Genomic DNA, 25,431 nt, shown 5'->3' on the forward strand with positions numbered 1-25,431 from the left:
AGGGGGCGCTGCCGCGCGCCGCGAGCCGGCTGATGCAATCCCCGCGGGGCGTGGCCACGGCGAGGGGGCGTGGCCTCGCCGACACCGCCCAATGGGAGGCGGTGACGCGGAGTGGGCGTGGCAGGGCGGACCCGCCCCCCGTGCCCCTCCCTCTGAGGGTGAAAAGAGCTGAGGCGGCGGCGCCGCCATTTTGTGCTGAAGCTGCCTCAGGATGGACTCGAAACGCGAACCGGAGCTGCCCGCCGTCCCCCGAGCCTTCAGACCTACCGCCCCGCCACGGAGCGCCGCTCCACACGCCCCTCCGCACCGCTGGCAGCGCTGAACGGCCTCATGGAGCACAGCGCTCGCGAACGCGCCGGCCCCGGCTTGGGATGGGCCCGGCTGGGCCTGGCCGCGGCCTGGCCGAAAGTGGCGGGGCCCAGCGCGGCCCCCGCGGGCGGCTCGTCCCAGGCGAGCCCGCCCTTCTCCTTGCTGCGCGTGGTGTCGCAGCTGCTGTCGCCGCTGCCCGCCCTCCTGCAGCGGCTGCTGCCGGGAGCCGCGCTGAGCTCCGCGCTCTGCCCCGCCAAGGCGCCGCTGGTGCTGCTGCCCAAGGCGGACACCTCGCTGGGCTGGGCCGAGGAGGAACCCCCGGAGAAGCGACCGGAGAACGGCGCCGAGCCCCCGGCGGGGCTGTGGGGAGCCGGGCTGGCTCGGACCACCATGGCAACGCTTCCCATGGATTATTGCTACGTGCTGGGCTTGGAGCAGGGCAAGAACCACCTGCCCCAGCCCCTGCGAGCCGAGGGCTTGCCCGAGGTTGAGTTCCTGCGCAGCAAGCGCCTGGCGTTCCTCCAGCCCTGGCGTCTGCCCGTGCCCGACCCTGACCACGGCTACCACAGCCTGGAGGAGGAGCAGCAGCAGCAGCTCAGGGATATCCGCCCCGAATCTGGCTCTGGTGGGGATTTGGAGCAGCCCGGAGGTGTCCCCGTGGAGCAGGGAGATGCTGAGGAGGAGGGGGAAGCCTTGGCCGGAGAGGAAGGTGAGGAGGACTCGGAAACAGAGCAAAACTTCCAAATATCGGCCAGACCTGCGTGTGCGAATAAATTAATCGATTATATCATCGGGGGAGTATCCAGCGGGGAGGAGAGTGAGGATGAGGAGGACTGGGATGATGATGAGGATGGTGGTGATGAAGGCGATGACGGGTTTGACAGCGAGGAGCTGCCCTCGGACTCGGATTCCGTCAGCCAGGACGGCGAGAGGCTCCATCTGTGGAATTCCTTCTACAGCTTGGATCCCTACAACCCCCAGAACTTCACAGCCACCATCCAGACGTGTTCCAGCGAGCCGGGAAAGGAAATGTCGGACACGGAGGAGGAGGAGGAGGAGGAGGAAGATTCGTGGGCAGAGTCCTCCGAGGGCTCTCCCAGCTCGGATGAGGACGAGTGGGACTGCGACAACAGCGGGGATGAGGCGGAAAACTTGAAACTCTGGAACTCGTTCTGTAGCTCGGAGGATCCCTATAACCCTTTGAATTTCACGGCAGCCTTTCAGACAGCGGAGAAAAAAGGGACAGAGGAGAAAAAAGGGACAGCGGGTTTACAAGGGGCAGAGAGGCCGAGCTCTGTCCCCTCCGAGCACTTCAGCGTGTGCAGGGTGCAGCTGGAAAAACGCGACAGCGACCCCGCCAAAACTGCGAATTCCAAGCGGAAAAAGGTAGAGATTTATTCTTATTTTTAGTGGTTAAAAAAAACCAAATTCACGCCGTGCCGGGTGGGGGTGAGGTCAGCGTTCCATGTGTGCCGGTGATCCTCGGCACGTGATGGGAAATTTGGGATTCCTCCTGGACACTCCCAATTTCTGCTTCCCTTTCGAGTTGAATTTTCTGTTCTCGCTTGTGGTTTCGATGTCACTGAAACTCCAGGGCTGGGGTGTAAATTTTTTCGCTGTGAAGAATTTCCCTGATAAGCAATTTCTGTGAAAAGGAAGTTACTTTCTAACCGAAAAAAATTTTTTTTATAACCCAAGTGAGCTTGTTGAGTGTTCGGGAGTAAACTGAAATTCCCGTATAAATTATTCCAATATTCCAATTTATTTTTAAGATATTATTGAGTATTATGCCATTAAATTATATTATTCATAAATATAATATGTTTATTGGAAGTATATAATATATATTATATAGTATAGGGTATAGTAGCTATTATAGAATAGAATAGTATTTATAAAATAGTTTTTTTATATAGAATAGTTTTTTTATGTAGGATAGTTTTTTTATAGAATAGTTTATATGGAATAGTTTTTTTAATAGAATTGTTATATTTATAGAATAGTTATTTATAGAAGAGATGTGATCAAAAACTGGACTTTTGGGCAAAAACAAGCAGAGTAATTTGATTTTTTTGAGGAATTTGAGCACTCATAGTAATAATTTCTAGAATAGTTATTCACAGAAGTAGTGTGATCAAAAACTGAACTTTTGATCCCAAACAGGCAGAATAATTTGGTTTTTTTGAGGAATTTGAGCACTCATAATAACAATTTTTAAAATATTTATTTATTGAAGTGATGTGACCAAAAACTGGACTTTTCAGCCCAAACAGGCAGAATAATTTGATTTTTTGAGGAATTTGAACACTAATAATAATAATTGTAACAATCCCTGTGTGGGATGCAGATGAACAGAAATTCATCCTGAATTTTGTGCTGCTGCAGCTGCTCGAGGTTCACCTCCAACATCTGGATGAGGAATGGGAAATATTCCTAAGAAAACATTTCTAACCCTTTAATATCTTCACAACAGATTGATTTCTTTTCTCCATTAATTCCATTAATAATTAATACAGAGCTCCCAGGGTTGTGAGGACAGGAAATTTTGACTCAACCCCAGGTGAAATTCGGGGTGAGCTGGCTGCAATATCCCAAATGACATCAGAGCCTCGGGAATTGTGGCTGTGCCTGATGTAAAAACGCTGCAAGGTGGGGACAGGGCTGATGTAAGAGCTCCTCAAGCTGCAGGGACATTCCTGCCATCATTTATCACCTGGAAATTCCACAATCTACAAAATTCCTGCTCCTAAAGGCGAGAAAAAATCGAAATATTCCTTGCACGTGGCACCTTGGGGTCAGGGAATTCCTGGGAGCTTCTTGGAATCTTCTCCCTCGTGGAGTGGGATAAAAAAACTCTGCTGGAATTGCAGATTTTTTTGGGTTTTGGCAAAGTTGTGCCACAATCACCCTCCTGGGAATGGAACAGCATTTTTTATTTACATTTCCATGTTGGTTTTTTTTTTTTTTCTGGAATGTTTTGAGGAGTCAATCCTGATTTTAGAGGTGCTGGCAGTTCAGTTTGTGCCTTTTTAAAGTCATAAATAATCCAGCAGGAGTTTAAAATAAACTGAATTTAACTCAGATTTATCCTTCCTTTAATCCTGGCCTAAACCCTGCCAAGTGCAGATCCTAGAAATTCCTTTATTTATTTCAAACACTCTAACAGCTGTTAAAAGGAGTTAAAAGTGACAGGTTTTGGTGGATATTTTTAATTTTCTCACATGAACTCCACTCCCTGGAATTCCAAGAGGGTTTGGGACGGTTTTTGGTGGATATTTTTAATTTCCTGAGATGAGCTCCACCCTCAGGAATTCCACTCTGGTCACGTAGGGATGAGTGTTCTGTTCCTTCCTTATTTGTCCCTGGTGACTCACGGGGTTCTTGACTCACTAAAACCCTTCTGGGTTTTTATTCTTTTCTTGTTTTTACTTGTTTTCTCTTGTTTTTATTTTCTTCTTTCTAATTCTTTCTTCATCCCATGGTTTTAACCTTTTTTTATCCATTTTTAGGATGATCCATTTTCACCTATTTTTAACCCCATTCCAAAATCCCATCCCAAAATCCCATCCCAGTCAGAAATCCCATTCCAGAATCCCATCTCAACCAGGAATCCTATCCCAAAATTCCATCCCAAAATCCCATCCCAGTCAGGAACCCCCTCCCAAAATCCCACCTGACCCTTTGAGAACCTCCAAACCATGAAACCCCAAACTGCTATGGAGTGACACCTGCCTGAAATCTTTTTGTGTGGTGACATTCCTCACCCTAACCCCGCTGAGGTGACACCAATCCCTTTTTTTACAGTGACATTCCCAACCCCAAACTCCCATGGGGTGACACTTGACTGAAATCCTTTTTTGCAGGTGACATTCCTCACCCTAACCCCCCTGAGGTGACACCAGTCCCTGTTTTACAGTGACATTCCTAATCCTAACCTCAAACCCCCCTGAGGTGACACCAATCCCTGTTTTACAGGTGACATTGCTGACCCCAAACCCCCATGGGGTGACACCTGACTGAAATCCTTTTTTGCAGGTGACATTCCTGACCCCTAACCCCCCTGAAGTGACACAAATCCCTTTTTTACAGTGACATTCCAACCCCAAACCCCCCTGAAGTGACACAAATCCCTTTTTTACAGTGATATTCCCAACCCCAAACCCACCTGAGGTGACACCATCCCTGTTTTCCAGGTGACATTCCTCACCCTAGGTGACACCATCCCTGTTTTTTTAGGTGACATTTGTGGAGGAGGTGACCCTGTACCTGCTCAGCAGTGAGGAGCACAGGAGGGGTCCCTGGGAGAGAACCCCAAACCCCCCTGAAGTGACACAAATCCCTTTTTTTACAGTGACATCCCAACCCCCAAACTCCCCTGGAGTGACATCTGACTGACCTGTTTTACAGGTGACATTTCTAACCCCAAACCCCCATGAGATGACACCATCCCTGTTTTACAGTGACATTCATCACCCCAGGTGACACCATCCCTGTTTTTTGCAGGTGACATTCCTCACTCTAGGTGACACCATCCCTGTTTTACAGATGACATTCTTGATCCTAACCCCAAACTCACCTGGGGTGACTGAAGCCTTTTTTTGCAGGTGACATTTCTAACCCCCCATGAGGTGACACCATCCCTGTTTCACAGGTGACATTCCCATCCCCAAACCCCCTTGGGGTGACACCATCCCTTTTTTACAGGTGACATTCCTCACCCAAACCCCCTGAGGTGACACCAATCCCTGTTTTACAGGTGACATTGCTAATCCTGACCCCAGCTCCTCTGGGATGACAAACCTTTTTTTGCAGGTGACATTCCCAAGCCCAAACCCCCCTGAGGTGACACCAATCCCTGTTTTACAGGTGACATTGCTGACCCCAAACCCCCATGGGGTGACACCTGACTGAAATCCTTTTTTGCAGGTGACATTCCTGACCCCTAACCCCCCTGAAGTGACACAATACCTGTTTTTTACAGTGACATTGCTGACCCCAAACCCCCCTGAAGTGACCCCATCCCTGTTTTTTACAGTGACATTCCTAATCCTGACCCCACACCGCGCTGAGGTGACACCATCCCTGTTTTACAGTGACATTCATCACCCTAGGTGACACCATCCCTGTTTTACAGTGACATTTGTGGAGGAGGTGACCCTATACCTGATCAGCAGTGAGGAGCACAGGAGGGGCCTTTGGGAGAGAATCCCAAACCCCCCTGAAGTGACACAAATCCCTTTTTTACAGTGACATCCCAACCCCAAACTCCCCTGGGGTGACATCTGACTGACCTGTTTTACAGGTGACATTTCTAACCCCAAACCCCCATGAGATGACACCATCCCTGTTTTTTACAGTGACATTCCTGACCCCAGACTCCCCTGAAGTGACACCAATCCCTGTTTTCCAGGTGACATTCCTCACCCTAGGTGACACCATCCCTGTTTTAGAGGTGACATTTGTGGAGGAGGTGACCCTGTACCTGCTCAGCAGTGAGGAGGACAGGAGGGGTCCTTGGGAGGAGACCCCCAAACCCCCCTGAAGTGACACAAATCCCTTTTTTACAGTGACATTCCCAACCCCAAACTCCCCTGGGGTGACATCTGACTGACCTGTTTTACAGGTGACATTTCTAACCCCAAACCCCCATGAGATGACACCATCCCTGTTTTACAGGTGACATTCATCACCCTAGGTGACACCATCCCTGTTTTTTGCAGGTGGCATTCCTCACTCTAGGTGACACCATCCCTGTTTTACAGTGACATTCCTAATCCTGACCCCCCTGAGGTGACACCATCCCTATTTTACAGGTGACATTCCTAATCCTGACCCCAAACCCCCCTGAGATGACACCAATCCCTGTTTTCCAGGTGACATTCCTCACCCTAGATGACACCATCCCTGTTTTACAGTGACATTTGTGGAGGAGGTGACCCTGTACCTGCTCAGCAGTGAGGAGCACAGGAGGGACACAATCCATTTTCTAGGTGCCATTCCTCACCCAAACCCCCATGAAGTGACCCAATCCCTGTTTTTTTCACAGGTGACATTTGTGGAGGAGGTGACCCTGTACCTGATCAGCAGTGAGGAGGACAGGAGGGGTCCCTGGGAGGAGCTGGCCCGCGATGGCTGCAGGTTCCAGAGGCGCATCCAGGAGACTGAAGAAGCCATTGGCTACTGCCTGAGCCCAGAGCACAGACTGAGAGCGTTCCACAGGCTGCAGCAATCCCAGAGGACTGAGCCCTTCTAGAACCTTCTGCAGTTTTTATCATTTGGAGACCCTGGAAATCTCAACCACAAGTGGCAGCTGCATGTGCTGAAATGGGGGAGAAAAATGGGATTTTTTTATCCCTGGTTTTGTTGTTTGTTTGGTTGGTTTTTTTTTTAAGTTTGATGTTGAACAAAAAAATTCTGATTTTGGTACAAAAATCCCTCTCAGATTCCAGAGGGGGCTTTAATTGCATTCCTGTTATTAATGAATTAATTAGCACTTGACAGAACCCAAAAATTCCTGCCACACTTTGGGAGAGTGGGGACTGTTCTGTTGGATTTTTTGCACTTTGGAGAAGTAAAAACAAAACCAGAAAATAACAAAAAAAAAAAAAAAACAAAGCAAAACCTATTTTGAAGGAAATATTTATGGGATTCATTCCCTGGAATTGCAGTTTTGATTTGAAATTCCCTGAGGGATGTGCTAGTGAAAGTTTTTAATTTTTTTTTTTGTGTGTTTTTCCAGCTTCTGCAAAAACCTCATTTTAAAAAATCATTTATGGGGATTTTTCCCACTTTGTAAATTTTTAAATTTTTTTTTTTTTGCATGGAATAATCCAAAATTTGAGTTTGAATATTCCAGCCAAGCTTTGCTTTGATTGATTTCAGTAATTCCTTTTTTTTTTTTTTTCTTTTTTTCCAGGATTATTCCAGAAAGTTCTGGCTGCTTATCCAACAAATTCCTCATCCCAATTAATAATTAAATTAAAACTTAATGAGGATGATGCTTGAATTTAGGGAGGGAAAATTCCTTAATTATTGAATTAATCTTTGCTGTAATTCTGCTTTGGGAGAGGGATTGAAATGAATTTTTATATCCTGATAATTTTCTTGGTTTTTAAGGAAATTATCTTGGATTTAAGGAAATTTAAAAACAAAAAATTCCATTTTTTTTTTCCCCAAAAAATCAGTATTAACTCTTTGTGTCTGCACTGGGGTCACCAAAAAACATTTCAGTGAAAGGACAAAACTCTTTATTTATCTTCTTAATTTAAAAATATTAAATTATTTTCATCAGAATCATTGAGGGGGAAAAAAAATAAAAAGGTGTTTGGAGGTGGAGGTTGGTGTGGGAATTTTCCAAGCAGGGAATAAAAATGGAAAAATTCCAATGTTTGCACAAAGTTGGGTCAATAAATCAATTATTTGTTCAGCTGGCCAGAATAATTTCCATTTAGTAGAATTAAAAAACAAACTTTAAAGTGTTTCAAACTCCTTAATTCCTTCAGGTTTTAATTTGAGAAAATAATTCATTAAATAATTTATTCCTGCTTTATCCTGACTTTAAAATCCCAAAATTATTTGGATTTATCCTTTATTTTTGAGTTGAAAAATCCCCTTTTTGTGGTGCAATCAGGAAATTAATTAATTTAATTAGAATTGTGTCAATTCAAATTCCAGCTGTTTCCTATCCCCCCAAAAAATGAATTTTTTCCCTTCAAAATTTTCCATCACACCCTCAAATCCTGAAAAATCCACTTGGCATTTTTGAGGGTTTTTTCCTCAAAAATCTGCTTTTTATTTCAGGGGATGGAAATTTTTTTAAAAAATGAAAAATAAGTGGAATCCCAAGAGGAAAAATATAATTTCTGCTCATTTTTCCATGGATCTCCCAGTTGGTTTTCCCAGGATTTTCCCAATTTTTGGGAAAATTTGGGATTTTTTGGGGAATGTGCTGCTTCAGTTTTGTTTTTTTTTTAATTTTTTTCTGGACAATTTGGATTTCTTGGTGCTCTGGAGAACCTTGGGAATCCACTTGGATTGGAAAAAAAATGGAATTTAAAAAAGGAAATCTCCTTCCAAAAGGTAAAAAAATATGGAAAAAAATGAGATTTTAATCAACATTCCCATTCCAACCTCCTTTATTTTTTCCAGCAGAAAATGGAATTAACACCAATCCCTTTTTCCCCTCTAAAATTCCTTGGGAAGCAAAACTTGGGGAGGGATTTAAATCAAAACTGTGATCCTCAGATTTTTATTTTTGTATCATTTTGGGGGGGAAAAGTTTGGATTTGGCTTTCTATGGATTTTTTTTTTTTTGGTGTTGTTTGTTTGTTTTTTCTTTAATTTGTGGCTGCTTTGTTGGGTTTTTTCTACCTAAAAAAAAAAGAAAATTCTATTTCTGTACATAAGAAATTCTTCAGGACTAATCCCTTGTTGTAATAAAGAGATTTGCAAGATAAATTTGGGGGGAAAAATGGCAAAAATTGAGAATTTTTGGGTGGTGAGAAACTGAATTTGTCATTCCCTGGGTTTGAGAGCAGGGAATTCCATCCAGGGGTTCCTGTGGGGGTGGAATTGGTGGGAAATGATCCCAAAATTATTCCAGAATTATCCCAAAATTATCCTAGAATTTGGGGTGAAGGTTCCTGGAGGAACAAATTGGATTTTGCAACCCCAGGGTTGATTTTAAAACTGCTGGAATAAAGAAAAAAACTCAGAATTTCCTGCAGTATTCCTAAAAAAATTTGGATATGAACAATGTGGAGACTTTAAAGCAGAATTTTAAAAATTCTGGATAATTTGCTTTTCTCCTCCTTTTCTCCTCCTTTTCTCCTCCTTTTCTCCTCCTTTTCTCCTCCTTTTCTCCTCCTTTTCTCCTCCTTTTCTCCTCCTTTTCTCCTCCTTTTCTCCTCCTTTTCTCCTCCTTTTCTCCTCCTTTTCTCCTCCTTTTCTCCTCCTTTTCTCCTCCTCCTCCTCCCCTCTCCCCTTCTTCCCCAGCAGAATTTTGGCATTTGGGGATTTGGGATTCTGCTGGGCAGGAACAAAACCCCAGCAGAACTTTGGGATTTGGGAATCCTGGGATCCTCCTGGGCAGGATCAAACCCCAGCAGAATTTTGGGATTTGGGAATCCTGGGAAGGAACAAACCCCATCCCCAGCAGAATTTTGGGATTTGGGAATCCTGGGATCCTGCTGGGCAGCAACAAACCCTCAGCAGAACTTTGGGATTTGGGTATTTGGGATCCTGCTGGGTAGGAAAAATCCTCCAGCAGAACTTTGGGATTCAGGGATTTGGGATCCTGCTGGGCAGGAACAAACCCCCAACAGAACTTTGGGATTTAGCAATCCTGGGATCCTCCTGGGCAGGAACAAGCCCCCAGCAGAATTTTGGGATTTGGGAATTTGGGATCCTGCTGGGCAGGAACAAACCCCCAGCAGAAACTGGGATTTGGGAATCCTGGGATCCTGCTGGGCAGGAACAAACCCCCAGCAGAAACTGGGATTTGGGAATCCTGGGATCCTCCTGGGCAGGAACAACCCCCCAGCAGAACTTTGGGATTCAGGGATTTGGGATCCTCCTGGGCAGGAACAAACCCCCAACAGAATTTTGGGATTTGGGAGTCCTGGGCAGGAACAAACCCTCAGCAGAACTTTGGGATTTGGGTATTTGGGATCCTCCTGGGCAGGAACAACTCCCCATCCTCACAAGAATTTTGTGATTTGGAAATCCTGGGATCCTCCTGGGCAGGAACAGCCCCACTCCCAGCAGAACTTGGGGATTTGGGATCCTGCTGGGCAGGAACAAACCCCATCCCCAGCAGAACTCTGGGATTTGGGAATCCTGGGATCCTCCTGGGCAGGAACAAACCCCCAGCAGAATTTTGGGATTCAGGGATTTGGGATCCTCCTGGGCAGGATCAAACCCCAGCAGAATTTTGGGATTTGGGAATCCTGGGAAGGAACAAACCCCATCCCCAGCAGAATTTTGGGATTTGGGAATCCTGGGATCCTGCTGGGCAGCAACAAACCCTCAGCAGAACTTTGGGATTTGGGTATTTGGGATCCTGCTGGGTAGGAAAAATCCTCCAGCAGAACTTTGGGATTCAGGGATTTGGGATCCTGCTGGGCAGGAACAAACCCCCAACAGAACTTTGGGATTTAGCAATCCTGGGATCCTCCTGGGCAGGAACAACCCCCCAGCAGAATTTTGGGATTTGGGAATCCTGGGATCCTCCTGGGCAGGAACAAACCCCCAGCAGAACTTTGGGATTCAGGGATTTGGGATCCTCCTGGGCAGGAACAAACCCCCAGCAGAACTTTGGGATTCAGCTCCTCTTCTCAATCCTTCCTGTGCCCCATCCTGAGCTGTTCCAGATTCCTGGGATGATCCAGGCCGGGTTTGGGATGGAAAACATTCCCAGGGCTGCAGGGGTGTTGAGTTGGCATCACTCTGGGAGCTGTGGAAACCGGGGTGGGATCCCCAGGTGGATGTTCCTGGTGTGTACAGGTGGGCACAGGTTGATCCACAGCTTCTCCCTGCGTGTCCAGGCCCAGCATTCCCAGCAGGATTGATCCAGCAGGACTGATCATTCCCAGCAGGAATAATCCAACATTCCCAGCAGGAATGATCCAGCAGGATTGATCATTCCCAGCAGGATTGATCCAGGACTGTCCCAGCATTCCCTGGCACCATCCTCCCCATCACCAGGAATTTCCAGCCAGCAGTAAAGAGCAGGAGGTAATTCTGGTTTTTCCTCAGCACCTCCCGTTCACCTGGGGCTGATTCCTGATTTCTGCTCCAGCTGGGAATGCTGGGAGGGAACCAAAACCCCGGGATTGTGAGGTGAGGTGGGGTTCCCAACTGGAATCCTGCTGGGACCTTGGAACTGTGGGGGAGGAGTGGCAGGGTCACACCTGGGGTGTCAGGGACTCACCTGGGGTGAAAGGGACACCCCTGGAGTGGCAGGGACACCTCTGGAGTGGCAGGGACATCCCTGGAATGGGAGGGACACCTCTGGAGTGGCAGGGACACCTCTGGAGTGGCAGGGACACACCTGGAGTGGCAGGGACACCTCTGGAGTGGCAGGGACACACCTGGAATGGCAGGGACATCTCTGGAGTGCCAGGGACATCTCTGGAGTGGCAGGGACACCCCTAGAGTGTCAGGGTCACACCTGCAGTGGCAGGGACACCTCTGGAGTGGCAGGGACACCTCTGGAGTGTCAGGGACACACCTGCAGTGTCAGGGACACCCTGGTGAGGACACCCTGGCACAGAATTCCCGGACAATCCGTGCCTGCTCCATCCCTGCAGTGTCCAAGGCCGGGTTGGACAGGACTTGGAGCACTCTGGAATATTGGAAATTGTCCCTTCCTTCCCTCGGGATGATCCTTAAACCCTCCCTATCCCGCCCATTCCACGAGGGGACATTTGGGGACATCTGGCGACAGTCGCATCCCTCGCTCCCAGCCGCATTCCCGGCTTTTTGGTGTCGTTTTTATTTTTTTTTTTTCCGGGAACGTTTTGTCCAGGAGGTGGTGCCAGAACCCTTCGGGACGCGCAGGCAGCGCCGCCACCGAGGCCAACCCTCGCTGAGGTTGTCCCCAAGGTGCCACCTCCTCCCAGCCACCCCCTCCTTGTCCTCGGGGTGAGCTTTGGGATGGGGAAACGCGGGGCGGGAGCGACAACCGCGCCCGGCTCTGGGACATTCCTGCTGCCTGAGCCACCGCGTCCGCCACGAAATGTCCCCAAGCCGGCCTGGGTGTCCCTCGGCAGGGCCACCGCGGGCTGGGTGTCCTCCCTCAGTGTCACCTCACCGGGTGTCCCCTCTCCAGCTGCTTCCCGCCCTCTGTTCCCCGGTCCCGGCGTGATTTGGGATGGAGGAGGAGGGGACAGTGGTGGCTTCTGCGTGGGGACATCGGGGCTGGGAAATCCGGGAAAGGGAAATGGGAAAGGAAAAGGAAAGGGAAATGGAAAGGGAAAGGAGGAAAGGAAAATAGGAAAGGAAAGGGAGAAGGAAATGAAGAAAGGAAAATGGGAAAGGAAAAAGGAAAGGAAGAAAGGAAAATGGAAAAGGAAAGAGGAAAGGAAGAAATGGAAAGGAGGAAAGGAAAATGGAAAAGGAAAAAGGAAAGGAAGAAATGGGAAAGAAGGAAAGGAAAATGGGAAGGGAAAGGAAAGGGAAATGGGAAAGGAGAAAAGGAAAGGAGGAAAGGAAAAAAGGTTTTTCCAGGGAAACAATGGAGCTTTTCCAAGGGAATCAGTGCCCTGAAAATGGGGCTTTTCCAGGTGAAAATGCCCTGGGAATGGGGCTTTTCTAGGGAAACAATGACCAAGGAGTGGAGCTTTTCCAAGGGAAACAATCCCCAGGGAATGGAGCTTTACCAGGTGAAAATGCCCTGGGAATGGGGCTTTTCTGGGGAATCAGTGCCCTGGGAATGGGGCTTTTTTAGGGAAACAATGCCCAGGGAATGGAGCTTTTCCAGGTCAGACAATGCCCTGGGAATGGGGTTTCTCCAGGCGAAAATGCCTGGACATGCCCTGGGCTTTTCTAGGGAAATAATGGCCTGGGAATGGGGCTTTTCCAGGTGAAAATGCCCAGGGACTGGAACTTTTCCAAGAGAAACAATGCCCAGGGAATGAGGCTTCTCCAGGTGAAAACGCCCAGGGAATTCGGCTTTTCCAGGTCAAACAGTGCCCGGGACGGTGGCAGCGCCGCGGTGCCATCCCTGCTCTCCCAAAGGGACCAACCAGACGTGTTTTTCTCATCCAGTGGTTCAAAGAACTCCGGGAAAAGCTTTCGGGGAACTGGTTTCCCCAAATCCCGGCGGGGAACTGCTCTGATGTGGGGACTGAGCAGGAAAATCCCTGAGATGGTTCCGTAGCCGTGGTGGTGCTCGATCAAATGTTTTTTTGGAAGTCTCTTCCAACTTTAATCATCCTAAAATCCCTGCTTTGAGAAGCAGGGAGTTTTCAGGAAGCAGGAATTATTTTTTTTTCTTTCTTTTCCACCTCTCCCGAGCCAGCATCTCCCTGCTGGTGCCACGAGCAGCTTTGCAAAGGCGCCGCTGAGACAGGAGGGCGAGTTGGCTCCTTCAATCATCGGCCCAGGTGCCTCCCAGACCCCACCTTTGGCCTTAAAAGACATTTAATTGAGGGCTGCGAGAGGAAATACCCGGTGGGCAGCCCCAGGAGTGCCGCAGATAATCATCAGGGTGCCCTACATACGGCTTGGCTGCCAGATCAGACGGGCCAGAAGAATCCGACATTGTTCCAAACGAACAGGAGAGGGAAGTAACAACTCCATAATTACTCACCTGGAGTTAATTGACGGTAATTACAGCGAGTAGGCACTGGAGGAAGCAGTGACGGGCTGGCCCTGGAGAGTCACGGGGAGGGCTCCGAGGGGGTTAAACTCCATGGGTTTGGTCGGGAAATTTTTTTTTTTTTTTTTTCCTTTTCCCTCCCTCCCGGGTTACTCGCGGCAAACAGAGCCGGGGTGGAAGGGCTGAGCTGAGCCTTTGCTCCCGGGCACAGAGCGGGGTTGGTTCCTCCTCCCGAGCCCGCTGCTGTCCCGGCCGGCAGCGCGGGGCCGCTCCGTGCCCGAGCCCCCCGTGCCACCCCCATGGGCGATGACATCGAGTGGCTGGACCTGCCGGGCAGGTGGACCTACGGCGTCTGCGGGGACGGCAGAATCTTCTTCATCGAGTACGGCGTGGGGTGGGGGCTGCAGAGGGTGGGGGGCTCGGTTTGGGGGTGGAAAATGATCGCTGCTGCTGTCCCATGGCACAGCCACCTCTCTGTCCTGGGGCCACCTCCTCTCTTCCCTAAACCCCTCTCGTTGAGCTGGAGAATTCCCCGTGGTGCCGAAGCCTTGTCTGAAGGTGGGGAGGGGATTCAGAGCCCCCCGGGGGTGGGGAAGGGTTTCGGAGCCCCCCCGGGGGTGCTGACAGCCCCTCTGTCCTTGTCCCCTCGCAGCGACGACACCAAATCCACCAGCTGGGTGCACCCCGGCACGGGCTACTCCATCCAGAGCGGGCACTTCTCCTGTGCAGGTGAGGCCCGGGCCCGGCTCCTGGGGGGTCAGGGGTGGGAAATGTGGGGTGAAATCCTCCGGGAATGCAAAGAGAGCCCCCCAAAACTGAGCCAGGAGTTGGGGAGGGCTTGGGGGGGTTGTTCGAGGTGATGCTGTCTCTCCCCAGCGCGGGTTTTCCAGCTGGAGAGATTCCTGGGGGATTTTCCTTTCCTAGTGTGGGCTCTGATGAGGAGGGGCCTCAAACTTTTCCAAAAATGAGTTGTGAGAGACAACCAGGGCAGCACAAAGTGCGGCGATCTCCCCTCAATCCCTGCCCGCACCACCCTGGGGGTGCTCGGTGGGGACAGGGGGGTGACCCCGCTCCTGGCCTGTCCCCGCAGGGCTGCCCCGAGGCTGGGAGGTGGACACCACCATGCACGGCGGCCTCTACTTCATCAAGTAAGTGGGAAGAAGCTTTTGCATCCCGGGATGCTGCAGGGATGGGGAAGGACCAGCCCCAGCTCTGGGCTCTGCACCTGCAGCTCCTGCTCCAATCTCCCATCCCAAATGCAAAAAAAAAATTCTCCTCGGAGCTCCGGGGTGGGGTGGGCGAGGCGGCCACCCCTTAGCGCGTCATCCCTCCGGGAAACATCCCCGGAGCCCACGGGGAATTCCTACCGAGCTCCCGGAGGTGCTGGGGAGGAGCTGGGGTGGCTCGGAGGGTCCCTGGGGCTCGGGGAGGTTCCAACCCGAGGCGCCGCTCCCGGTTCATCCCACTGGGCTGTTCCCCATTTCCCTCTCGCCCCTTCCTTGCCTGCAGTGCCGGGATCGGGGCCGTGGCGAGGCGATTTTGGCGTCTAGACAGGCTGAGAGCTGCAGGCTGTGCCTCGCCTCGCGTGGGGCTCCGGCTGCTGCCGGGCGAGGCTGTTCCAGACGGGATCTTTGAGCCCGTCCCTATCTGGCACCCGGAGCTTTCCCTGTGTGCCCAGACTGCCATAAAATCCCGGCGAGAGCAAAGATCCCGGGCGGGCTGGGGCGATCAGCAGCGCTAATCGGGGCAGCCGAGGCGAGGTGTCCTTCAGGCAGCTCCGGACGGGGCTGGGGCTGCTCCGGGTGGGGTTGGAGCTGTGACCTCGGAAACCACCCCGGGAATGTCCCAGGAGCTGGGAATGTCACAGCAGAGCAGGGAGTGGGATTGGGGCTGCTCCAGGAGTCTCCAGGTGGGGTTGGAGTTGTGACCCCAGGGGCAGGGAGCACCTTCCCTGTGCTCCAGGGCCTGGGAATGTCAGAGTGGAGCAGGGAATGGGGCTGGGGCTGCTCCAGGAGGAGCAGTGGAATTTTGGACCTGTGGAATTTTGTTGTGCCTCCTCTGGAGCAGGGAGCACCTTTCCTGTGTGCCCCAGGACCCGGGAATGTCACAGCAGAGCAGGGAATGGGGCTGGGGCTGCTCCAGGAGTCTCCAGGTGGGGTTGGAGTTGTGACCCCAGGGGCAGGGAGCACCTTCCCTGTGAGCCCCAGGACCCGGGAATGTCAGAGTGGAGCAGGGAATGGGGCTGGGGCTGCTCCAGGAGGAGCAGTGGAATTTTGGACCTGTGGAATTATGTTGTGCTTCCTCTGGAGCAGGGAGCACCTTCCCCGTGTGTCCCAGGACCCGGGAATGTCAGAGTGGAGCAGGGAAAGGGGTTGGGGCTGTTCCAGGAGCCTCCAGGTGGGTTGGAGTTGTGACCTCAGAAACCACCCTGGGAATGTCACAGCAGATCAGGGAATGGGGCTGGGACTGCTCCAGGAGTCTCCAGGTGGGGTTGGAGTTGTGACCCCAGGGGCAGGGAGCACCTTCCCTGTGCTCCAGGGCCTGGGAATGTCAGAGTGGAGCAGGGAATGGGGCTGGGGCTGCTCCAGCATGAGCAGTGGAATTTTGGACCTGTGGAATTATGTTGTGCTTCCTCTGGAGCAGGGAGCACCTTCCCTGTGTGCTCCAAGACCCGGGAATGTCCCAGCAGGGCAAAGAACGGGATTGGAAGGTGTTGGAAGGGTCCTGCCAGCCCCCCCTGGGGCCCAGGGGACCGAGTGGTGGCCGTTGTCCCCCAGGGGTGGCACCAGGCCCAGCTGTGGGGAAGTTTTGAGGGATGCCAGCCCGGAGTGTATTGGTAGCACCCAGTCCCTATCCCGGTGCTCCCATGGGATTTTTCATCCCAATCCTGCCCCCAGCTCTGCCTGCAGGAGGAAATCCTGCTGTGTCCATGGGTTTGGGGTGGGGGCTGCTCCAGCAGCTCCTGGTGCCCCGTTAAGGGAGCAGGGAACAACTGGGCACCAAACTGGGGTGCTCAGCCAGCCTGGTTCGGCCCAGGGGCTCCCCCAGTTTCTCCTGGGCTGTTTTTGGGGGGCTCCTGGGAAGCAGGAGGACAGTGGGAGGTGGAGCAGCCCCTGAGGGTCCCCTCTGCCTGGGGACAGAGGCCTTGGTGAGGGGACAGCTGCAGTTTTGGGGTCCTGCTGAGGGCTGGCAGGGAGGGACGGTGTCCCCTGGGCTTTGGGGACACAGGAGGATCCAGTGACAGCCACCCCCCTGCCCAGCCCCTAAAGCCCTGTAGCTAGTGGGGGGGTTATGGGATCAAGTTGTTCCCAGGCCTGGCCTGGCCCTGAAGGTCCCTGCAGGGTGTGAGCCCGAGCTGGGTCACACAGGTGCCACCAGGGTGTCACCACGGGCCTGGCAGGTGCCAGCAGGGTGTCACCACAGCCTGGCAGGTGCCAGCAGGGTGTCACCACAGCCTGGCAGCTGTGACAGGCACAATGAGGGCAGTGCCATGGATCAGGGCACGGTGCCATGGCTGTAGGGCCACACTCTGCAGTGCCAGCACCGCCGTGCCCAGCTCTGGGAGCCACCAGGACCCTGAGCAGGGCCGTGCCAGCCCCAGCCGAGCCGTGCTGAGCTCTTTGGGGCTGTCCTGCCCCCATCCTCCCTCCCGGGGTGCAGAGCCCGCCCCACTCCCGAGCTGCACACCTGGCTGGCACCGAAGGGATGCAGGGATGTGCCAGGGATGTGCGGGGATGTCCTGGCTGTCCCCAAACCCGGGGGGGTTGCAGGGACCTCTCTGTGCCCCATCCCAACGCTGGGACGCCCGGGGAACATTTTCCAGTGCTGGGATGCAGGACCCGGGATATTGGGATGGGGGAGATGGAGCAGAGTCCCCTCTGTCCCCCGCCTCGGGCATGCTCAGGGAATTTCCATCCCTGCTGGAATGCGGGTCCGGGCTCCCCGCGGGGTGCGGGGTGGGCAGCGCTCCCCAGCCCCTCGGTGCCGCACACGGCGGGGTCCGGGCGGTCCCCCCGGGGGCTGCGGGGGTGGGGGGCGGTGCGGGCCCCCCCTCCCCGCTCGGTGCCAGCCCCGGCGTCACGTGCCGCTCGGTGGCCCCCGAGCATGCCCAGCTCCGGCTGCGGCTCCGGCTCCCGCTCCGGCTCGGGCTCGGGCTGGGGGTGGCCGGGAAGATGCTGCGCCCGTAGGCAGCGGGGGGGGGACCGGCCGCTGCCCGCCCCGCACGGTGAGTGCCTCCGGCGCGGCTCCTTCCTCCCCCATCACCTCCTCCTCCTCTTCTTCTTCCTCCGCTCTTCCTCCTCCTCCTCCTCGCGGAGCGGCAGCGCATCCCTTCCTGCTGCTGGGGGGGCTCTTTTCGGGAAAAGGGGGGGCTGCGCTGGGCTGGCTGTGGGGGTCGGCACCCCCCGGCTGCCCCTGCACCCCCCGAGCTGTCCCCGCCGTGTGTTTATGGGCTGTGAGCTGGTTTGTGTCCCCCAAACGCTGCGGGCTGGGACCCCCCGGTTTGGAGCCCCCGAGCAGCGCCGAGGCTTTGGGGGAACCCCTCTCTTCGCTGTCTCAGCACCCCCAAACCCCATCCTGGTGAAAGGGGGGGGTGCTCCGAAGGGCCGGACCCTTCCCCCGGCCCCCGCGCTGTGCTGTGATGGATGGGGCTGGAGATGTCGTCTGGCGCTTCCCAGGGAAGCCGAGACCTTCCCTTGGCTCCGCGGCTCGTTTCGCTGCCTGCTGCGAGCGGAGAGAGAGCCATCCTCCTCCTCCTCTCCTCCTCCTCCTCCTCCTCCTCCTCCTCCTCCTCGGGGCCGGGAGGAAGGGCAGTGCCCCCCCTGCTCCGGGGGGTGTCTGGCGGTGCCGGAGACGCGAGAGCCGCAGCCGCTGCCCCGAGCCCTCAATCGCAGCTTTGTTGCGCCGCTCGCAGGGAAGCAGCCTCTGATTCATCACATGATGGGGATGTTCATACGCCACGAGTCTATTAAACCCCAGCGGAAGGGGCCGGACCGGCCTCTCCCCCCTCGGGGGCTCGCTGGGCACCCCAGAGCTGACCGCGGGCCGGGGGAGGGCTCCGGTCACTCCGGTACCTCCGTGCGGGGTCTCGGCCACCTCCGGGACCCGCAGCACCTGGCCCTGCCATGGCCTCGGTCCCTCGGGGGCAGGGGGGCCGGGCCCCCGCTCCAGATGGCCGCGGGAGCCGCTCCGTTAATCCCGGAGTGCGGGGAGGGCGGCGGGGAGGCGCCCGTGGCCACCGAGGGGTGCGGGGAGGGCGGCGAGCGGAGGGAGCCGGGGCTGGCGTTTGCTGCAGGATCCATCCCTCCAGGCTGGCTGCGGCGCTGCTCTGCAGCCCGCGATCGGCAGCACCCGCGATCGGCAGCACCCGCTGCTCTGTGCCCCTGCAGCACCCGCCGCTCTCTGCCGCTGCTGCGTGGCTGCAGGAACCAGGATCCCACCGGGATCCCTGTTGTGAATCCGTCCGTGAATCCCTCCATGGTTCCTGCCGTGATACCCCCGTGAATCCCACTATGATTCCCAACATGAATCCTGCCTTGATACCCCCACAAATCCCTTCATGATTCCTGTTGTGAATTCCCACTGTGAATCCCTCCATGATCCCACCATGAATCCCTCTATGATTCTCACCATGATTCCTGTTGTGAATCCATCCATGAATCTTGTTATGAATCCTGCCATGAATCCTGCTGTGATCCCCCCATGATCCCCACTGTGAATCCCACCATGATTCCAACTGGATTCCTGTTGTGAATCCCACTGTGAATCCCTCCATGGATCCCACTGGGATCCCACTGAGATTCCTGTTGTGAATCCATCCATGAATCCCGCTGTAATTCCTCCATGGATCCCACTATGGATCCCTCTGTGATTGCTGATGGGATTCCTGTCGTGAATCCATCCGTGAATCCCTCCATGAATCTTGTTATGAATCCTGCCATGAATCCTGCTGTGATCCCACCATGATCCCCACTGTGAATCCTGCCATGATTCCCACCATGGTATCCCCATGAATGCCACTGTGACTCCTGCCATGAATCCCATTGTGAATCTCCCCATGAATCCTGCCATGAATCCTGCCTTGAATCCCACGTGGTTCCTCCATGAATCCCTCCACAAATCTGCCCTTGAATCCCCACACAAATCTCTCCATGAATCCTGCCATGAGTCTCTTCATGAATCCCAAATCCCTCCATGAATCCCAAATCCCTCCATGAATCCCCACACAAATCTCTCCATGAATTCTGCTGTGATTCCCCCCACGAACCCCCCCATGAATCCCACTGTGATCCCTCCATGAATCCCCACACAAATCTCTCCATGAATCCTGCCATGAATCCCCCCACGATTCCTGAATCCCAATCTGCATCCCCAGCACTGAGCTCAACCCTGCTCATGCTGGGCTTGGTTTGTTCGTGTGGCTGCTCCAGCTCCTTCCCCTGGGTCCTGCTGGCGTTTCCCCAAAGGACAGCAGAGCTCCTGTCCTGCTCTGTCCCCCTCTTGTCCCCTTCCCATGGCTGGGAGAGGCTTCCCAAGGCAGCTCCTCCCTCCTTGCCTGGCAGAGCCACGGCAGGGGACACCAGGGCCTGTCACCCACCCCGAGCCACCCCCTTGGGGACACAGAGCAGGGATCAGGACACCCAGAAAGGGAGTGGTGTAGGAATTAAAAATCCCACAGGTAGCACAAAATCCGGCCTGTGTGAACCATCCACCCTTGTGGGGGACCCCCAGCCCACCCTGGGCACCCATCCTGCTGCACCGGGCCACCAGGGACACCCCCAGGGCTGGGGGCTGTGCTGAGGGGTCCCCACATGCCCAGAGGTGCCCCTGGCAGAGGCAGTGACAGTGTGACAGGGTGACAGGGTGACAGGCTGGCACCGCATCGGGCTGGCGCTGCAATCCGCGTTTTCCTGCCGAGTTCCCATAGAAACAGGCGGGAGCCGCCGCCGGGCTGGCGAGGACGAGGCAGAGGAGGGACGGGCAGGAGGGTGAAGGACACGGCTGGCACTGCCAGGGTGGCACTGCCACCAGGGCACCGCTGAGCTGCCGTGGGGAAGGGACAAGGGACAGCAGCGTGGCGCTGGCTGTGTCACCGTGTCAGCGCTGCCCACATCCCTCACGCCACTGCCAGGCCCAGCCTCGGGCACCAAACCCAGCCCAGACGGGCACTGAGGGGTTTTTAATCCCTCCTGAGCCGGGCAGGCAGAGCTGGGGTTGTTTTCTGCTCCATCTGTGCCCCCGGGATTCAGCCGGGCCGGGATTTCTCCCGGAGCTCGGCTGGAAGCGACCGCGCGGCTCCGGCTCCGTTGCTGCTCCTCTCTCTGTCTGTGTCTCTCCCAGGATTTGGTTGTAGCATCCCCCACTCCTGTTTTCCTTGGAAAACACGATGATAATCCGCAGCAGCAGGCGGGAACAGCGCCTTGAGGAGCGCGCTGCCTCCTCCCCAGCCTCGTTCCTTCCCATCCTCATTCCCCTCCATCCTCATTCCCTTCCATCCTCGTTTCCCTCCAGCCTCATTCCTCCCCGGCATTCGCAGCTCTACACCCACCCAGGGCAGTCCTGCCCCTCGGGGAGGTGATGATCCCAAACATCCCTGTCTTTCCTGGCACCGCTGGGTAGATGGAAACCTGAAGGCAGAGGGAGGGAAGGATGGAGGGGACACGTGTGGAGCCCCCCCTTTGCAGCCCTGCCTGCTCCTTCCATCACCCCAAACTGGAAAATCCCCCAGGATTGGGTTGTTCTATGCGGGCAGTGCTGGATTGGGTTTGATTCTGGTTTTTACTGCAGCACAGGGAGCCCTTCCAGGGCCTGTCCAGGGTGCATCCAGAGCTCCAGAGCCAGGCTGGAGCAGGGAAAAAACTCTGGAGCAGCGGCTGAGGGGAGAGGTGGCTCCAGCAGTGACAATGCAGGGAGTGAGGCTGGATGGTGGCAGGGAGTGATGGTGACAGGGATAGAGGCTGGATGGTGACAGGGAATGATGGTGACAGGGATAGAGGCTGGATGGTGACAGGGAGTGATGGTGACAGGGAGTGAGGCTGGATGGTGACAGGAGTGATGGTGGCAGGGAGTGAGGCTGGATGGTGACACGAGTGAGGCTGGATGGTGGCAGGGAGTGAGGCTGGATGGTGGCAGGAATGAGGCTGGATGGTGACAGGGAGTGATGGTGACAGGGAATGAGGCTGGATGGTGACAGGGAGTGATGGTGACAGGGATAGAGGCTGGATGGTGACAGGGAGTGATGGTGACAGGGAGTGAGGCTGGATGGTGACAGGAGTGATGGTGGCAGGGAGTGAGGCTGGATGGTGACACGAGTGAGGCTGGATGGTGGCAGGGAATGATGGTGACAGGGATCGAGGCGGTATGGTGGCAGGGAATGATGGTAGCAAAAATGAGGCTGGATGGTGACAGGGAACAAGGTTGAATGGTGGCAGGGATCGAGGCTGGATGGTGACAGGATTGATGGTGACAGGGAATGAGGCTGGATGGTGGCAGGGAGTGATGGTGACAGGGAATGAGGCTGGACGGTGGCAGAGAACAAGGCTGGATGGTGACAGGGAGTGAGGGTGGCAGGGATCGAGGCTGGATAGTGACAGGGAATGATGGTAGCAAAAATGAGGCTGGATGGTGACGGGAGTGATGGTGACAGGGAACAAGGCTGGATGGTGGCAGGGAATGATGGTGGATGGTGGCAGGAGTGATGGTGACAGGGAATGATGGTGACAGGGACCGAGGCTGGATGGTGACAAGATAGAGGCTGGATAGTGACAGGATAGAGGCTGGATGGTGGCAGGAGTGATGGTGGCAGGGATCGAGGCTGGATGGCGGCAGGGACTGAGGCTGGATGGTGACAGGGAATGAAGCTGGATGGTGACAGGAGTGATGGTGACAGGGACCGAGGCTGAACGGTGGCAGGAGTGATGGTGGCAGGGATCGAGGCTGGATGGTGACAGGGATTGAGGCTGGATGGTGGCAGGGAATGAAGCTGGATGGTGGCAGGGAGTGATGGTGACAGGAGTGATGGTGACAGGGATCGAGGCTGGATGGTGTCCGCGGCCGGTCGTGCCCTTAATCTGCGAATTCAGTAAAGCTCTTTAATAAAGATTCAAAGTCACCAAGTTCTCAATTAAGGGATGAGGCAGCCCTTGATCCGCGTTTCTGGGTCAGCCGGAGAAAGGCCATTTAGGAGCCGGGCGATCCCTTTGATGTTCCAGGGAATGAACACCCGGCTGTGCAGAGGGCTCGGCCTCCTCCGGGGCAGCCCCGAGTCCAGCCCGGCTGCTCCTGACTCATTGGGCTCATTTTGGGAGAAAGTGAAGCTGCTGGAGCGAGCCCAGAGGTCACCGAGGGCTGGAGCATCCCTGCTTGGAGCCAGGATGGGAGAGAGAAAGCTCCGGGGAGAGCTCAGAGCCCCTCAGGGCCCCAAGGAGCTCCAGGAGAGCTGGGGAGGGACAGGGGATGGAGGGACGGACACAGGGAATGGCTTCACTGCCAGAGGGCAGGATTTTGGGATGGAATTCTGCCCTGTGAGGCCCTGGTATGGATTCCCCTGGAAGTGTCCAAGGCCGGGTTTGTGGGGTTTGGAGCAGCCTGGGATAATGGAAAGGGTCCGTGTTCCCTGCCCGGCTCTCCCGGAGGGCTCTGGAGCTGAGTGGGACCCTCCGGGCTCGGCCCGTGTGGGGTCCGCACCCCGCCGGGACCCCCGGCTCTTCAGAGCACTCTGTTTACCTCAACAACAGCCGCCTGCACGGGTGTTAATTGCAGGAGCTGGCAAGGCACTAATTAGGGGATAATGAGACGCCTTTTGTGTGTGCTTGGCAGCCCGGCGACAGACGCCCTGCTCCGAACAGCCCGCGGGCCGGGGGTGGGGATGGGGCGGTGGGGAAGGTTCAGGTGATTCTGAACCGTGTCCGTGACCCTGAGCTGAGTCCGTGACCCTGAACCACAGAACCATATCCATGATCCTGGGCCGTGTCCATGACCCTGAACCATGTCCATGATCCTGAGCTGAGTCCGTGACCCTGAACCACAGAACCGTATCCATGATCCTGGGCCATGTCCATGACCCTGAACTGTGTCTGTGATCCTGGGCCGTGTCCATGATCCTGAGCTGTGCCCATGATACTGAACCGCGTCCGTGACCCTGGGCCATGTCCGTGATCCTGAACCATGTCTGTGATCCTGAACCATGTCTGTGATCCTGGGCTGTGTCCGTGATCCTGAGCCATAGAATCATATCCATGATCCTGGGCCATATTTGTGACCCTGGGCCGTGTCCATGATCCTGAGCTGTGCCCGCGATACTGAACCGTGTCCATGACCCTGGGCCATAGAACCCTATCCATGATCCTGGGCCATGTCTGTGACCCTGGGATGTGTCTGTGACCCTGAACTGCGTCCATGATCCTGGGCCATGTCCATGACCCTGAGCCGTGTCTGTGATCCTGAACTGTGTCTGTGACCCTGAACTGCGTCCATGATCCTGGGCCATGTCCGTGATCCTGAACCATGTCTGTGATCCTGAACCATGTCTGTGATCCTGGGCTGTGTCCATGACCCTGAGCCATGTCTGTGATCCTGAACTGTGTCTGTGAACCTGGGCTGTGTCCATGATCCTGAGCCATGTCCGTGATACCCCCACACTGTTTCTATAATTCCCATGCTGTATCCACAATCCCCATGCCCTGTCCGTGATCTCTCACCGCCTGTCTGTGATCCCAGGCCATGCCTATGACCCTGGACTGTGTCTGTGATCCCGATCCATGCCCGTGATCCTAAACCATATCCATGACCCTGGGCTGAGCCTGTGATCCTGAGCTGTGTCCATGATCCTGGGCTGTATCCATGATCCTGGGCTGTGTATGTTATCCCAGGCCGTGTCCGTGGTCCCCCCACACTGTTTCCCTAATCCCCGTGCCGTCTCCATAATTCCCTTGCTGTATCCACAATCCCTGTGCTGTATCCACAATCCCCGTGCTATATCCACAATCCCCGTGCTGTATCCACAATCCCCGTGCTGTATCCATATTTCCCGTGCTGTATCCACAATCCCCGTGCTGTATCCACAATCCCCGTGCTGTATCCATATTTCCCGTGCTGTATCCACAATCCCCGTGCTGTATCCACAATCCCCGTGCTGTATCCATAATTCCCGTGCCGTGTCCATGATCCCCCCATGCCGTTTCCATAATTCCCGTGCTGAATCCACGATTCCCGTGCCCTGTCCCTGATCCTGGGCCGTGTCCGTGTTCCCCCCACACCGTGTCCCCCCCAGTCCATCTCCCCGGCTGCTCCAGACTCTGGATTTGGTGAAATCCCCGCTCAGGCAATTCCCAGCCCCGCGGTGGCCGCGCAGCTGCTCCCAAATCCCAGCGGAGCCTTCCCGAGCATCCCTTTGTTCTCGGAGCAGGAAGGCAGGACCCGATGGGGGCATCCCAGGGACAATCCCTCCCCATCCTCGGCGTGTCCCCAATCCTGGGAGGGCCGGAACTGGGGCGGGCTGGGGCTTGTCCTGGTGGTGATGGAGCAGAGAGAACATCCCGCATCTTCCTGCTGCTGATTCCCGCATCCTGCTGCTGATTCCCGAATCCTCCTGCTTCTGATCCCGCATCTTCCTGCTGCTGCTTCCCGCATCCTCCTGCTGCTGATTCCCACATCTTCCTGCTGCTGATCCTGCATCTTCCTGCTGCTGATTCCTGCATCTTCCTGCTGCTGATCCCGCATCCTCCCGCTGATTCCCGCATCCTCCCGCTGCTTCCCGCATCTTCCCACCGTTTCCTGCATCCTTCTCCCGCTGATTCCCGCAT

General features: G+C 54.7%; 2 protein-coding genes across 3 annotated transcripts in view; both read left to right on the plus strand.

Moving 5' to 3' along the window:
* Window positions 1-143: 143 nt before the first annotated feature.
* PPP1R15B (protein phosphatase 1 regulatory subunit 15B) lies at window positions 144-7,996 on the plus strand. 2 transcript variants are annotated; one of them, XM_033080405.1, is made up of 2 exons: window positions 144-1,695; window positions 5,762-5,866. In XM_033080405.1, the coding sequence occupies exons 1-2, from the start codon at window positions 331-333 to the stop codon at window positions 5,849-5,851; spliced, it is 1,455 nt and encodes a 484-aa protein (XP_032936296.1). In that variant the 5' UTR covers window positions 144-330; the 3' UTR covers window positions 5,852-5,866. The 2 variants fall into 2 exon arrangements, with proteins under 2 accessions (XP_032936296.1, XP_032936295.1); XM_033080404.1 differs by lacking the exon at window positions 5,762-5,866 and adding an exon at window positions 6,356-7,996 and having other exon boundaries at window positions 145-1,695.
* A 9,726-nt stretch (window positions 7,997-17,722) lies between these two features.
* PLEKHA6 (pleckstrin homology domain containing A6) overlaps window positions 17,723-25,431 on the plus strand; it is a 56,009-nt gene continuing 48,300 nt past the window's right edge. The window contains exon 1 of the mRNA XM_033080162.1: window positions 17,723-17,855. The gene's annotated coding sequence lies outside the window, so the exon portion shown is untranslated. The remainder of the gene's footprint in view (window positions 17,856-25,431) is intronic.

Source organism: Catharus ustulatus, chromosome 25 (assembly GCF_009819885.2).
Source record: "Catharus ustulatus isolate bCatUst1 chromosome 25, bCatUst1.pri.v2, whole genome shotgun sequence".
NCBI classification, from domain to species: domain Eukaryota; kingdom Metazoa; phylum Chordata; class Aves; order Passeriformes; family Turdidae; genus Catharus; species Catharus ustulatus.

What these genes read in the sequence shown, in the direction of transcription:
- PPP1R15B (XM_033080404.1), top strand. Translation starts at nt 331, where the DNA reads ATGGAGCACAGCGCTCGCGAACGCGCCGGCCCCGGCTTGGGATGGGCC. An exon ending in CGAATTCCAAGCGGAAAAAG is followed by an intron (nt 1,696 to 6,355) that starts GTAGAGATTTAT and finishes TTTTTTTCACAG; the next exon opens with GTGACATTTGTGGAGGAGGT.